The following is a 13,776-nucleotide window of genomic DNA, read 5'->3' on the forward strand; positions in this document are numbered from 1 at the left end:
CAGTGCACTCCAGCCCAGACAGCAGAATGAGGACCCTGTTTCAAATAAATACATTAATAGGTTGGAAACTAACTTTCTCTATTTTTGCCTTTCGGTGCCACTGCTGTTTGTATTCTGAGCACATTTATAGCAACAACCATCACCAAAAAATACATACACCATTAGAAAGACTCTCTGGGACTAAACTCTTTCAAAAGGACCCTAATTTTCACCTTCTACTTCTATAAAGCATGTGGGGCTTGAAGAAGGTGAACAACCTGCCCCAGAAGATGTGCTTCTAAGGGGCAGGACCAGAACTGATCTGCTCTGTGTCCTTTGCTGTAACCCAGTGTGGAGACTGGGTCTCTACCATAGACGTACCCTTAAAGGATTTTGATTCAAGCTCTCATTATGTCATCTTTTGATTGGCGTAAAATTTTACCAAAAATTTGACACCTAATTTAAAAGGATTTCTTGCTTTCTGAGTAATTTTACTGTTTTGCTCACTCTAGGGGGGTTACAGCTCAAATTTCATAAAATGGAGGTTTGGGAACATCTCTAAAGTGGCGTATGTCTGTATTCAAATGTCTAGAGATGTTTTAATAAAACACAAAGAAGTAAAATTACTTCAGTAATGAAGTAAATTTACTGATACCCAAAGACCGTGCTTGTCTGTTAACCACAGGACATAATATAACATACTCCATTCAGTCCCTCCAACCTTTATTTTTGCTGAATTCTGTTTGTAGTTTATTGCCTTGGTCTTAAATGATGTAAAGAATTCATTTTTACAGATTTTTTTTTTTTTTTCCTGTAGTGTCCTTGGTTTGTGAGTATGCTCATCTTAATAATCCTTTTATTTTCTCACAGAAAGTACTTCAAACTAGGAATGTAAACCTTATAAAGAAGACTGTATTAAGGATGCCCCTGCATACTGTTATTCCATTGTTACAAGAGGTAACTGACTGCTTTTTTCATTTTAGCATCCTAATGCCATGAGTTAAATGGAAAATTCAGTAGTTAGAGAAATGGATTTGTAATACGTCAGGACAGATGGCATTTAGAGTGAATAATGGATGAAATAAAGTACTTTAGACAAAAAAAAAGTGAAATGATTAATTCCTGGGGCAGTGAAAGGAAATGTCATTGGCAGTTTTACCTTTATTCTGCTAATGGCTGTTGTGTGTCTGTTTACCTGGAGGCACTTGGAACTTGTGGCACAGAATGCTGTTTGTACGGGATATTATCTACATGGGAATAATTGTTGTAAACACCCCAACATAAAGCTCCCAAATTCTCATTTTGGTTTTTCCCATTATGTCCTGTGAGGTACCTTAACCTAACACCGAAACCGTTTTTATATGTGTTGATTTTCTTAATCACAGATGGGTTGTTAATCTCTGTGACTGGCAATATGGAATTGGAGGTGGGAGGACTGCTTGAGCCCAGGAGTTTAAGACTGTAATGCGCTATAATTGTACCTCTGAATAGCCACTACACTCTAGCCTGGGCAACATAGCAAGACCCCCTCACTTTTTTTTTTTTTTTAAAGTATGCATAATTTCACTGAAACTTGCCCTACAAGAGTGGGTATAAATTTTTAAAAATTAGGCCTAAAAATAGAGTGTATTCTTTGTAATTAGAAATTATACTTGGATTCCATTTGTCTAACATGCTGCTGAAGTATTTTGCAAGTATAGTTATAGTATTAACATGTGGACTGGTGTACTGTTATTGGTGGGGAAAACTGTGTACCTAAAAAAGCAGTGTCTCGTATAGAAAAGGGTGATCATATGTTTTTGTAATACTACCTACTATAAAAATTTGCCTAACCTTGATTTTTTTCTTTGTATTTTAAAAATTGAGATATAATTCACATAGCATAAAATTTAACTCTTTTAAAGTATACATTTTAGTGTTTTTCAGTATGTTTGCAAGTTATGCAATTGTCACCCCAAAAAGAAATCCTGTATCTATTAGCAGTCACTCTCCATTCTTCCTTCTCCCAGTTCCTGGCAATCACTAAGCTATTTTCTGCCTGTGGATTTGCCAGTTCTGGACATTCCTTCATATAAGTCCTATCCTAGACTTTTATCAGCTAATTACTCTGATTTTGGGAATGTCTTCGTAGACTATATTATGCTGGTTTAAAATAGATTACTTATTAGAATAATAATTTCACAGTATTGTCATTGTGTCATAGGAATTGACAGCATTGGTTGCGTCTGAAGTGCTGTTGTTAATAGTGTTTTTTTCTCCCTTAGCTTACAAAGAGGTTACAAGGACATCCTAATAGGTAAGATTAAACAGGTGACTTAAAAACAGTGTTGTCTGACAGCATGAAATTAAATATTAGGTGGTTCTGATTTCTAACTAATAAAACATTTTTTTTTTCTTTTTTTTTTTTGAGATGGAGTCTCGCTCTGTCGCCCAGGCTGGAGTGCAGTGGTGTGATCTCGGCTCACTGCAAGCTCTGCCTCCCGGGTTCATGCAGTTCTTCTGCCTCAGCCTCCCGAGTAGCTGGGAGGCTCCCGGCTAATTTTTTGTATTTTTAGTAGAGACAGGGTTTCACTGTGTTAGCCAGGATGGTCTCGATCTCCTGACCTCGTGATCCGCCCGCCTCGGCCTCACAAGTGCTGGGATTACAGGTGTGAGCCACCGCGCCTGGCCAGTAAAACTCTTTAAATGTCACATATTAACCCCTTATCACCTCCCTTATTTTAAGTTGAATGATTCTTATTCTTAGCGTTTTATTATAGTTTTCTTTTGGAGAATGCCTAAATAGATATTTTAGCTTTATTAGCAGGTCATTTAAATGATTAGTCTTATTTTATTTAATAACTTAGTGTTGATGTCACAAAATAGCTGCTTATAGTACCTGCCGAACCTCTGATAGCTGCTTAAGACTCTGTAAAAATATATTTTAGCTAAAAGACTAAATACTGTGTCTTTTTTCTTGATAATCTGATCAAACATTTAAATAAGATGACATCTTAAAGATCCTAAGCTTATAGTATATTATTATCAGTATCTAGATAGTAAAATATGTAGGTTTTCTTATAAAAAATTTTTTTCTCATGGGCTGCATAACCCTTCCGAGCTCACAAAGGAGGAAAACTAAATAATTCATTAATTGTGACTGTTTTTTGCACACTTTTGGTCTGTATTTGCCTTTTAATGTTAATAGAGGACTGCTGTTCTTGACAGAATAGGTTTTTATGTTTATCGTTAACATAAAATGCAAAACCAGTTGAACTCAATTTGGATGAAGATTACTGCCCTCATATCAGTTAATTATGAAGCAAAGCATGGGTTTTATTTATTTATTTATTTATTTGTTTATTTTTTGAGACAGAGTCTCACTCTGTCACCTAGCCTAGAGTGCAGTGGCGCGATCTCGGCTCACTGCAAGCTCTGCCTGCTAGGTTCACGCCATTCTCCTGCCTCAGCCTCCCGAGTAGCTGGGACTACAGGCACCTGCCACCATGCCCGGCTAATTTTTTTGTGTTTTTAGTAGAGACGGGTTTCATCATGTTAGCCAGGATGGTCTTGATCTCCTGACCTTGTGATCCGCCCACCTTGGCTTCCCAAAGTGCTGGGATTACAGGCATGAGCCACCGCGCCCGACCTTATTCTTGAACTGTTATAGAGGAAGGGGTTTTTGTCCTGTTCTCTGATGTGGCCCCCAATCCCTGCCCAAGATCTATGACACAGATCTCAGATAATCTGCAAGAGAAAACGGAAAGTGATATATACACAGTGATAATATTTATTATAGTCATCTTCACAGAGCAACATTTATAGATCTTCACTTGTCTGTCTGGGTTTTTGTAATAGCTCAGTTGAATTTACTTTTGAATTTGTGAACATCAGTTTACTTGGGTTTTGTTTTGTTTTTCCCCAGTGCTGTGCTAATGGTTCAGTGGCTAAAATGTGTGTTAACAGTTCATGCATCATACCTGTCCACGGTGAGTCTTTTCAGCTTCAGTTGCCGAGTATGAATAGTTTGGCTTTGATAAGGATAGTAAACTTTGACAAGTATGGCTGAACAAAACCATCCTTTCCCCATCTGTCCTTCAGCCGTTAGATGCTTCCTTTAGAGATTTTGTTTTACTCCAGGTGCAATGACATGAGCCCTTTCATGATGTCACTGCTGTGGCCTTTTATAAATTGGCCTCTCCCTGCTCCCCCGCCCGATTTAAAAATTAGCATGTATTCTATAGAGATCTTTACAAATACAGAAAGGAGAAAAGTTTTATAATGGCGTACTAGGATTTAGATGTTTTTCTATACACACACACACACACACACACACACACACGGCAAGTTTTAAATGTTTTTATACATGCTAACATGTCTGTCCTGCCTTGCCCCAGGAGGATAAACTGTAGTTAATGGTAACAGTAACATAAATAAATATTTACTACCTGACAATTTGCTGGTGCTTCTGTCAGCTCTTGATTGCCTATGCAAATAGAAGAGGGAAAGCAACATCAGAAAAAAAAAATTTGTATTCATAATATAAGTTGGGTTCTTTGCCACATCATTACATCTGTTATATTTTAAGCTGGAAATGAAAGTATTCAATTCTTTTTCTTTATCTAGTGTTTTACATTAAGTTTTAAGTTTTTAGTGGATAGTTGTAAAAAAATCCTGAATTGTTCTTTAAACTGTAGCTCTTCTTAACACAGTCGCACCCAGCTCTTGCCTTGTCGCAGTCCCTTGTTCTCTGTCACTGGCTCGTTTGCCTTCAGTGGCTTGAATTAGGGAAAACTTGGTTAATCTGCTTTGAGGTCAGTAGTTTGTTCTTTGTGTGTCTGGGGAGAACTCGGTAAGATGCTGGAATGGCGTGGAGACAACAGTAAGGATTGATACTGGGTCTCCCAACCTGTAGGATTCTTAGGAGGTGACCTGGGAGCTCTGGTAAGAGGGTGGCCGAGGGGTATTACAGTTGCATGAACGATCCCAGCAGATGTCGGATCTTAGGAATCTGGATGGCAAATGGGGCAACACTAATGTGGCCTCAGTTACTTGCTTAGAAGTGAGGAGAGACCAGGAGGCCTTGTAGTGAAATCTTTTCTGGAATCAACTCCTGAGGTATAACTATCAGAATAGTCGTGGTGTAACATTCAAGGTCATGGCAGAACAGACCAAAGAATGGTGTAGGGAGGGCCCCTCAGCCCGTAGCAGTTATCGAGGAAACCATGTTTTTCCTCGCTCTTTTCCTTCATTTCTTCCTTCCTTTGCAGATATTTTTAAGTGCTTTCTCTAAGCCAAGGGCTATGCCAGGCATGGGAATTCAGCACTGTACAAAACACTCTGGTCCCCATCTTCTTGGAGCTCATAGTCTGACCAGGGACACAAAAGGGAGGTGATAAATTGGAATGCAGTCACCTTAAACCTTGCTTTACTAATTTTCATGTCTGTCTGCTGTTTAAAGTTAACATTTGAATGAAACACTTATTTACTAAAGCATCAGAAACAGCAGTGCAGGGAAAGGCTAATCAGGGGTAAAGAGTGGGGTCCCTTTTTCTGTAGTGCTACAGGGACAGATGAAAGCATGTCCTGGGGGTAGGGGGTGAGTTGGGGAAGCCAGCATTGTTCTTTTTTTGTTTTTTTCTTGAGACGGAGTTTCGCTCTTTTTGCCCAGGCTGGAATGCAATGGCACGATCTTGGTTTACCGCAACCTCTGCCTCCTGGGTTCAAATGATTCTCCTGCCCCAGCCTCCCAAGTAGCTGGGATTACAGGCATGTACCACCACGCCCGGCTAATTTTTGTATTTTTAGTAGAGATGGGGTTTCTCCATGTTGGTCAGGCTGGTCTCGAACTCCTGACCTCAGGTGATCTTCCTGCCTCAGCCTCCCAAAGTGCTGGGATTACGGGTGAGCCACTGCACCCAGCCGCCAGCATTGTTCTTAGAGCCCAGAGATGGGAGGAAAATTAACCAGATGCAGGTGTTTGAAGGCAGTGGGACAGGAAGACCTTTGTTCTGGACTTCCAAATGGCTTCCTTTAAAAAGAGGCATTTATATTTTTCCAGTTGCTTTTTATAGTTGATCTAGGATAGAAAAATTATGGCCATGATGGTTTCCTTTCATAATGTTAAAAATGATCATCTGTGTGAAAGCAGAGAGAGCAAGGGGCCTTTAAGATTTTATGAGAAAGGCAAATTACCATTGTTTTATTCCTCAACGAACCTGGAGGAGCCAGGCCTTTATCAGTCGTGTTGTGTTCCAAATGTAACAGCAATATTCTCAATACAAAAGACTCCGACGAGAGCAACATGGGAGCAAAAAAGAGTGTCCTACTTTCATTTTGTAAGCATGCTTCAGAGGACTCATTAACAGGAAGTATATTTAAAATGCAAAAGGTCTGCTTTGTACTGTGTTCTGCTGGTCTCTGGGAGCTGGGAAAAGGTTTCTCTACCTCTTTGGGCCTTATGGTAAGGGTAGATAATATGTTAGCATCAGAGGATAAGATTCAGAGGAAAGCCTCTTTAGCCTGGAGGTATGTGGTAGAGGCATTTTTAATTTCCTGTCTACTTTATACTGGATATTGGCCTTATCTGAAATAATTCGATCAATACAGAAAAGTCTCACCTTGCAGTTTCACTCTCTTGCACTTGTATCATTGTTTTTTTATAAGACTATTATTTTTTCCTCTTAGGACATTGAGGGTCTTCTGTGAAAATTCGTGATGTTGTTAGGCTGTGTTGCAAGTAGCCACTGCCACTGGAAGTACTTGTAAGCAGATGTGTGTGGTGCAGTGGCTAAATACTGAGGCATAGCTGAGCATGATTTGCATGTTTGTCATCTCTAATATGTTAATAGGGCCAAATGATCATTTTTTTCTCTAGTTGCCTGACCTGGTACCCCAGCTGGGGACGCTCTACCAGTTAATGGAAAGCAGAGTCAAAACTTTTCAGAAACTTTCACACCTTCATGGAAAGCTTATTCTTCTGATTACACAAGTGAGTAAATTGTATTGTTCTGGGCTAAAACTTTTGGATATGGTAGGAATGGAGAGAGGAATAGGGATCATTTTGAGACAGGGTCTTGCTCTGTTGCTCAGGCTGCACTGCAGTAGCGTGATCATAGCTCACTGCAGCCTTGCTCAGGTGCCTCCCAAGTAGCTGGGACTACAGGGATGCACCACTATGCCTGGCTAATTTTTAAATTTTTTGTAGAGATGGCGTTGCCCAGGCTGGTTTTGAACTCCTAGGCTCAAGGGATCCTCCCACCTTGACGTCCCAAATTGCTGGAATTACAGGCGTGACCCACCACGCCTGGCTGAGAGCTCCCTGTTTCAATAAGAAATTGGTAAATCAGGATCTAGTCTTTAACTTGGAAAGCTTATCAATTTGACAGTAAGAAAGCTTAGTTGTGCCTATTTCAACTTTTACTCAAATTTTTTTCTCACTGTTGTGTTTCAATTGTTATACAGTTAGTAAGTTACAGGGTATTTATACAGTTAAAATTCTGGCACAGAAAGATATTCTAATCACCTCAGAGTTTTTCAGCTTTACAGAGTAATTCTTTCTCTCTTGTATCTGAAGGATTTTTTTTTTGCTCTGTATTGTGTGAAAGTCCTCCATTACGGTGGTGGAGGGTGAGTTAGCAGCAGTGGGAAGGTTGGGAATGCTGGTGGTTGTGATACTTGGGATATGCTTACACTCTACTTCAGAACAGTACTTCATCTTCTTCCAGGTAACAGCATCAGAGAAAACAAAGGGAGCACCTTCCCCTGGACAGAAGGCAAAGTTGGTGTATGAAGAAGGTAAAGATGGGGGGTATGGGATGGAGTCTAGAATTACAACATTCAGTTTTCAGTGACTGAGTTCTGTTATCTTTGTGGAAACATCAGTGTAAGATCTTCCTTTGGCAAGCCTCCTCTAATTAAAATAGGCAAGTCCATGGCAAAAGTCTGTGGTTGATCAGATAAGAAAAGAAAAGGCACAAGTATAATACAATGACAAAAAGGGCATTAGGTATGGAAGAGATTTTTTCTTTTTTTTTTTTTTTTTAAGACAGGGTCTCAGGCTGTTGCCCAGGTTGTAGTGCAATGGCGTGCTCACAGCTCGCTGCAGCCTCGATCTCCTGGGCTCAGTGCAGTCTTCCTGCCTCAGCCTCCTGAGTAGCTGGGACTGCAGGCGTGCTACCACCATGCCTGGCCAACTTTGAGATTTTTTGTCAAGACAGAGTTTCACTATGTTGCCCAGGCTGGTCTCAAACTCTTGGGCTCAAGTGATCCCAACGTGCTTGGATTACAGGTGTGAGCCACCGTGCCCGGCCAGGTATGGAAAAGATTTAAATAGAAGAACACTATATGAAAAAACTTAATACATTTAAAAATCTAGGTGGTATAGTTAATTTTTAAGGAAACGTTAATGACCAAAATTGACTTTAAAAGAAATAAAAAGTTTGAAAAAGCCAGTAGCTCTAAAATTGACTTTATAAAACCTCTCACAAGATACGCCTAGAAATTTTGAAGGTTATTTGATCAAGCCTTCAAAGAACAAGTCTTTTTTGTTGTTTTTGACAGGGTCTGTCTATTGCTCAGGCTGGAGTGCAGTGGCTCGAGGTCGATCATAGCTCACTGCAGCCTCAAACTCCTACACAAGCAATCCTCCTGCTTTAGCCTCTAGAGTAGCTGGGACTGCAGGCTTGAGCCACTGTGCCTGGCTAATTTTTTTTTTTTTATTAAGGTAGAAATGAGGTCTCTTTGTTGCCCAAGCTGGTGTTGTGCATGTGGCCTCAAAAACAGTCTTCTCGCATCAGCTTCCCAAAGTGCTGGGAATAGAAGCATGACCCACAACACTGGGCTGTCCTTTTTGTCATGTACTAACAATTTAGTCATTTTATGAGCCAAGTAGAATCTTGATAACAAAACCTGGAAATGTCAAAAAGAGAACATTTTAGATCATCCTCAAATATCCTGAGTAGCAAATTGATCGTAGATGTAGAGTTACAGCTAGACCAATGGATTGGCATAGTTACCCCTGAAAAACCCGCAGCTCTGTGGACTCTTGGTGTATTAATTGATGGTGTGTATTGTCTCATTGTGGAGAAGATAGCCTGCTCAGTAAATCGTTAGAAACACGGTAATTTACATGGAACAAAAAATTTTACCATCATCACATCACACATCACATTCCATTTTGTGAGAAATGGAGAAATTTAAAAGAGTAAAAATGGTCAGGTGTTGGCCATGATTTGGGAAATGGAAACTCATGCTGTGGTGGGAGTATGTGTGCATTCTTATTAGAGAGCAACTTTGTAATCTCAAAGTTTGCAGTTTGCATATCCTTCCATTCATCGGGGGCAGTCCCAAAGTGATCCCAAAGTGCTTGGATCCCGAAGTGCTTTTGTGTGTCCCAAGGACCAACACTTCTCCAAGTATGAACAGAGGACCTATGGGGATGCCCAGAACTCTTCGAGAAGCTCATGATGTCCTCCACTTTTCAACCAGTCGTCTGTGGGAGGCTAGATTTTCTTCATATAGTTCAAATAAAACAACATATTCAAAAAATAGAATGCAGAAGCAAATATGAGAAGTTCGTAACAGTGCCACTCTACTTAGTAGAATTTGTTGTTGTTGTTTTGGAAATTCCATTTTTCAATTTTAGTATATGTGTTGCCGAAGTGAGCACAGAAATACCATTTTTCATTAAAACATTATTTATGTTAACATGTAATGGATGGGCATTTGTAAACAGATTAAATATTCTTAAATTTAAAAATTGAGTTTGAATGTGATAAATATAGGTAGACTTTTCCCACATAACCAAAAACTTTTTGGAGCCCTCAGTTTTTTAAGAATGTGAAAGCATTTTAAGGCTAAAAGGCTTGACAACATAGCTTTAAAACATAAATGTAAAGAGATTATATAAGTATGTTCATTGCAGCCTTTATAATTAAGAAAAAGACTTGTAAACAACATAATTCTTCATTAGTGGGAGCATGTTTAAAATGATTTATTCCTTTAGCATAACACTACTTTAGCCAGAGTGCCTGGAGTCGAGGTCAAGTTAACATGCATAAGTTTGATTACAAAATCAAGTCATAAAATGATACCTTCTGTATAGCATCGTATAATTGTAAAGGATTAGTAAGCAAAATAAGGGTGGCTTGAACATAAGCTCCGCGATACTGTAACGTTCGGTTTGGTAACTGAGGTGGCTACTAAATGACTAACGGGTGGTTAGTGTAGACAGCAAAGCTGGACAGAGGGATGAGTTACCTCTCTGGCCATGCGGAGCCAGATAGCATGACACTTCACCATGCTGCACATAACAGCACGCAATGGAAAACTCAGAAATCCTTGATTTGTTACATTTTCCGTTTAATAGTTTTGGACTGCAGTTGCCAAGGGAAACTGAAACCGGGGAAAAGGAACACATATTGGGGGAACTGCTGTATAAGTCTTTCGTGAATATGTACTTGTGTAATTCATGAGTAATATAATGTATATGTTATAACAGCATACTGAGGAATGAGAAGCTCACAATAGTGGTTTCTTTTAGGGAATGGGCTTAGGGAGATGGGCATGTAAGGGAACTTCATCTGGAGATAATGATTTATTTTCTTAAGAAAAAGTAGATAGAAGAAGGATGTTAGAATGTCTTAAAAAAATAGGAACCCCATTCTATGATAACATTAGCACACCTAACGAAATCAATTCCTTAGTTTTATCCAGTGCCCAGTTTATCTTCATCTTTCTCCAGTTATCCATAAAATACCCTTTAAAGCGGTTTTTCCCATGCTAGACTCGAGTTGTGCATCATGGGGTTGAATCTGGTTACTGTGTTTCTGAAGTCTCTTTTTAGTTTTTAAGAACTCCCCTTTTCATGACATGGACTTGGCGGGAGACTGGAAAGTGTATTTCACAGAATGCCCCACCTTGTGGTTGTGGATTTGCTTCCTTTTGGCTTCTTTTAGTTTGCTTCTGTAAGCTACAGTTCCTTTAAACTGAATGTGAGGTCTAAAGGTTTGATTAGATTTTATTTTTGGAGGGGTTGCATCAGTGCTCATCACTCATATTATATCACACCAAGAACCACATTGTGCGCGTTCACAGTTTTTTCCTCTCCATTGTGAGATACATTGTCCTTAGTGCTTAGAAAATAATCTAGCTGTGTTAATTTTTTTTAATGTTTGAGTGTTTACCCCCCCCCCCCAACAATCATACATCTAATTTATCAGTTGCTAATATTACATTGTTAGTACTTGGTGGATTAAAAATAATGCTAATTCTTCCATAAGCCAGCTTTTCTGTGTTGAAGTTTTCCTCGTCCACTGGGGCTATTTGGTGGCCCTGATATGGCTTAGTATTTTAAGATGAGATTTTTGTAAGGGGTTTGGCTAGGTGGTTTGGCCCAATGAGATCTTGAAGGAATAATATAATGAATATACCTTTATACATGTAAGAATAAATTAGCCAGGTGTGGTGGCTCACGCCTGTAATCCCAGCACTTAGGGAGGCAGATGTGAGTGGATCCTTTAAGTCCAGGAGTTCGAGATTGGCCTGGACAACATGGTGAAACCCCATCTCTACCAAAAGTTAGCTGGATGTGGTGACTACTCAGGAGGCTGACGCAGAAGCCTGAGGCTTGAACCCGAGATGCAGAGGCTGCAGTGAGCCAAGATCGCTCCACTGCACTCCAGCCTGCAAAAAAAAAAAAAAAATTTATGTCTTAGTTGGATAATTGCTAAATATAAATAATATTTCTAAAAGTAAGTTCAGGAATCTGGTTCTGTTTATTTTCCAGGCTATACCCTCTGTTTTCTTCTAAAATTAAGGCTGGATTTTTTCTCCCCTTACAGAATCTTCTGAAGAGGAGTCTGACGATGAAATAGCAGATAAGGATTCTGAAGTGAGTGATTTGTTCCCTGTATGTACATCAGCCTGTATATCCTCATACTCTGTAAGAATGAGGCCTTCATGAATGCTTTCCTTGTTGGTATTTCTACTAGGATAATTGGGATGAAGATGAGGAGGAGAGTGAAAGTGAAAAAGATGAGGACGTTGATGAAGAGGAAGATGAGGATGCTGAAGGAAAAGATGAAGAAAATGGTGAGGACAGAGATATAGCAAGTGAAAAAGAATTAAATGGAGATTCTGACTTAGATCCTGAAAATGAAAGTGAAGAAGAATGAAGACTGCAAAGCAAGCCGGTCAAACCATATAAACTCTGGCTCACCTTGCCCAGTGGTGAGGGTTGCCTCTGTGCCAGGATGCCAAGGACCGCTGCACATTTCCAAATTCACAGCGGTGGATCCCATGCCACTTTGCTGTCCTGAGCACCCCAGACTTGACTGTGTAAATAAGAGTGTTTCATTCAAATGTTAATAAACTTTACACAGTATATAGACACATTTTCTGCAATGTACTGACATCAGTGTCCAATATATGGTATATTTTTATAATATAATATCCTAGTCTGATTGGTTATATCAAGAATTGACAAGTGCAGATAAAGACCTTTCCCATAGGAGTTCAAGAACTGGACTGTTGTGAAGGAGTCAGCTCTTATCTCAGGTTGGTATCTTTCATCAAATCCAGATGCAAAGCAGCACTAGTGAAAATTTTTTTAATTTAGTACATTTAATTTGATACATTTTCATAAAATATGAAGGGATAACTAAAAACTGAGGTGAAAACGATGGTAATTAAAAAAAATCATCAGTATCCCTAGTTTGTGTATTAACTGTGATAATCTGACATGAGTCAGATTGAATATTTGGAGTGCTTCCCCAAAATAACCACTTATTTTTTAAGCTGTCATGTGAAGTATTTTTTTTAAAACAAAACAAAAATTATGGTCATTAAAAAAGCTAGATTAGCCTTATTAAGGATTTTTCTTGACTGCAAATTGCTTGTAAAGAATCATCAGTATATAGATTAGAAGTGCTCATTACCTGCAACTTTTAAAAAAATTCAGTTATAGCTGCTTTTGAAGAGGTTTTCATTTTATTTAAATTACTAATGGATCAAAGAACAATTGTTTATTTTTTCTCTTTGGTTTTAGATATTAATGATAACCTTGTTGGAATTTTTTTCCAAAGAAAATATTTTTATAATTAAATAATTTAATGTTTTCCTTCCTTTTCATTACCTACTCTTGGCAGTGTTAGGGTATCTGTTTACCTTCAAAATGATAAATCTCACTCAAGATTTTTTATGTATGTATAAATATTTTGGTGTGCTACAAAAGCCTTTGCAAATTATCAGTAGTTTTTTTTTTTAAAAGAATGAGCCGATATTGGCTTAGTGCTCACTAGGGGACATGCAGATGGAAGCTCACCTCTAAGAAACGGCTGGACAGATGGATTTATTTTTTCCCACCTGTGAATATGTAAAACAAAACCATTATCTTTGAGGGACTTTTTAATACCAATGGCAGAACAGAGATTTGTGTGCTCAACTTAAGAGCCAGAGCCATATAAGCATCTTGGGAAAGCAAGTTTGAACCAGCTGCTGGTGTAATGTACAGTTATATTTGTCTATAAATGGAGCTGTTTATGGCAATTTAATACCATTCTCTTTGTAAAGTGAATAAATATTCATCTTTACCCAGTGCTTGTCTTGTGGTATATGTAGAAGAATACAGCCACATGTTTGGGCTTGTGGTGTGAAGGTTTTTAAAAAGCAATTTTGCTCCCCTGGCATTAAATAGGTAAATGCTTTCAAAGCTTGTGGATAACCTAGAATTTGCAACGAAGTGAAAGAATCAAGACATTTGTGTTATAGTCTAGTGTCAGCTATAGCTGGTTGATTCTTCATGCATTCCCACTTGGC

The 13,776-nt window shown here is 38.8% G+C and overlaps 1 protein-coding gene across 1 annotated transcript in view; it reads left to right on the plus strand.

Moving 5' to 3' along the window:
- WDR43 (WD repeat domain 43) overlaps positions 1 to 13,555 on the plus strand; it is a 55,816-nt gene extending 42,261 nt beyond the window's left edge. Inside the window, exons 12-18 of the mRNA XM_003908458.3 lie at positions 850 to 936; positions 2,244 to 2,275; positions 3,884 to 3,947; positions 6,836 to 6,949; positions 7,686 to 7,755; positions 11,802 to 11,851; positions 11,952 to 13,555. Of these exons, the coding sequence (XP_003908507.1) occupies positions 850 to 936; positions 2,244 to 2,275; positions 3,884 to 3,947; positions 6,836 to 6,949; positions 7,686 to 7,755; positions 11,802 to 11,851; positions 11,952 to 12,134 (600 nt within the window). The 3' untranslated portion in view covers positions 12,135 to 13,555. The remainder of the gene's footprint in view (positions 1 to 849; positions 937 to 2,243; positions 2,276 to 3,883; positions 3,948 to 6,835; positions 6,950 to 7,685; positions 7,756 to 11,801; positions 11,852 to 11,951) is intronic.
- Positions 13,556 to 13,776: the final 221 nt, after the last annotated feature.

Source organism: Papio anubis, chromosome 14 (genome assembly GCF_008728515.1).
Source record: "Papio anubis isolate 15944 chromosome 14, Panubis1.0, whole genome shotgun sequence".
Classification (NCBI taxonomy): Eukaryota; Metazoa; Chordata; class Mammalia; order Primates; family Cercopithecidae; genus Papio; species Papio anubis.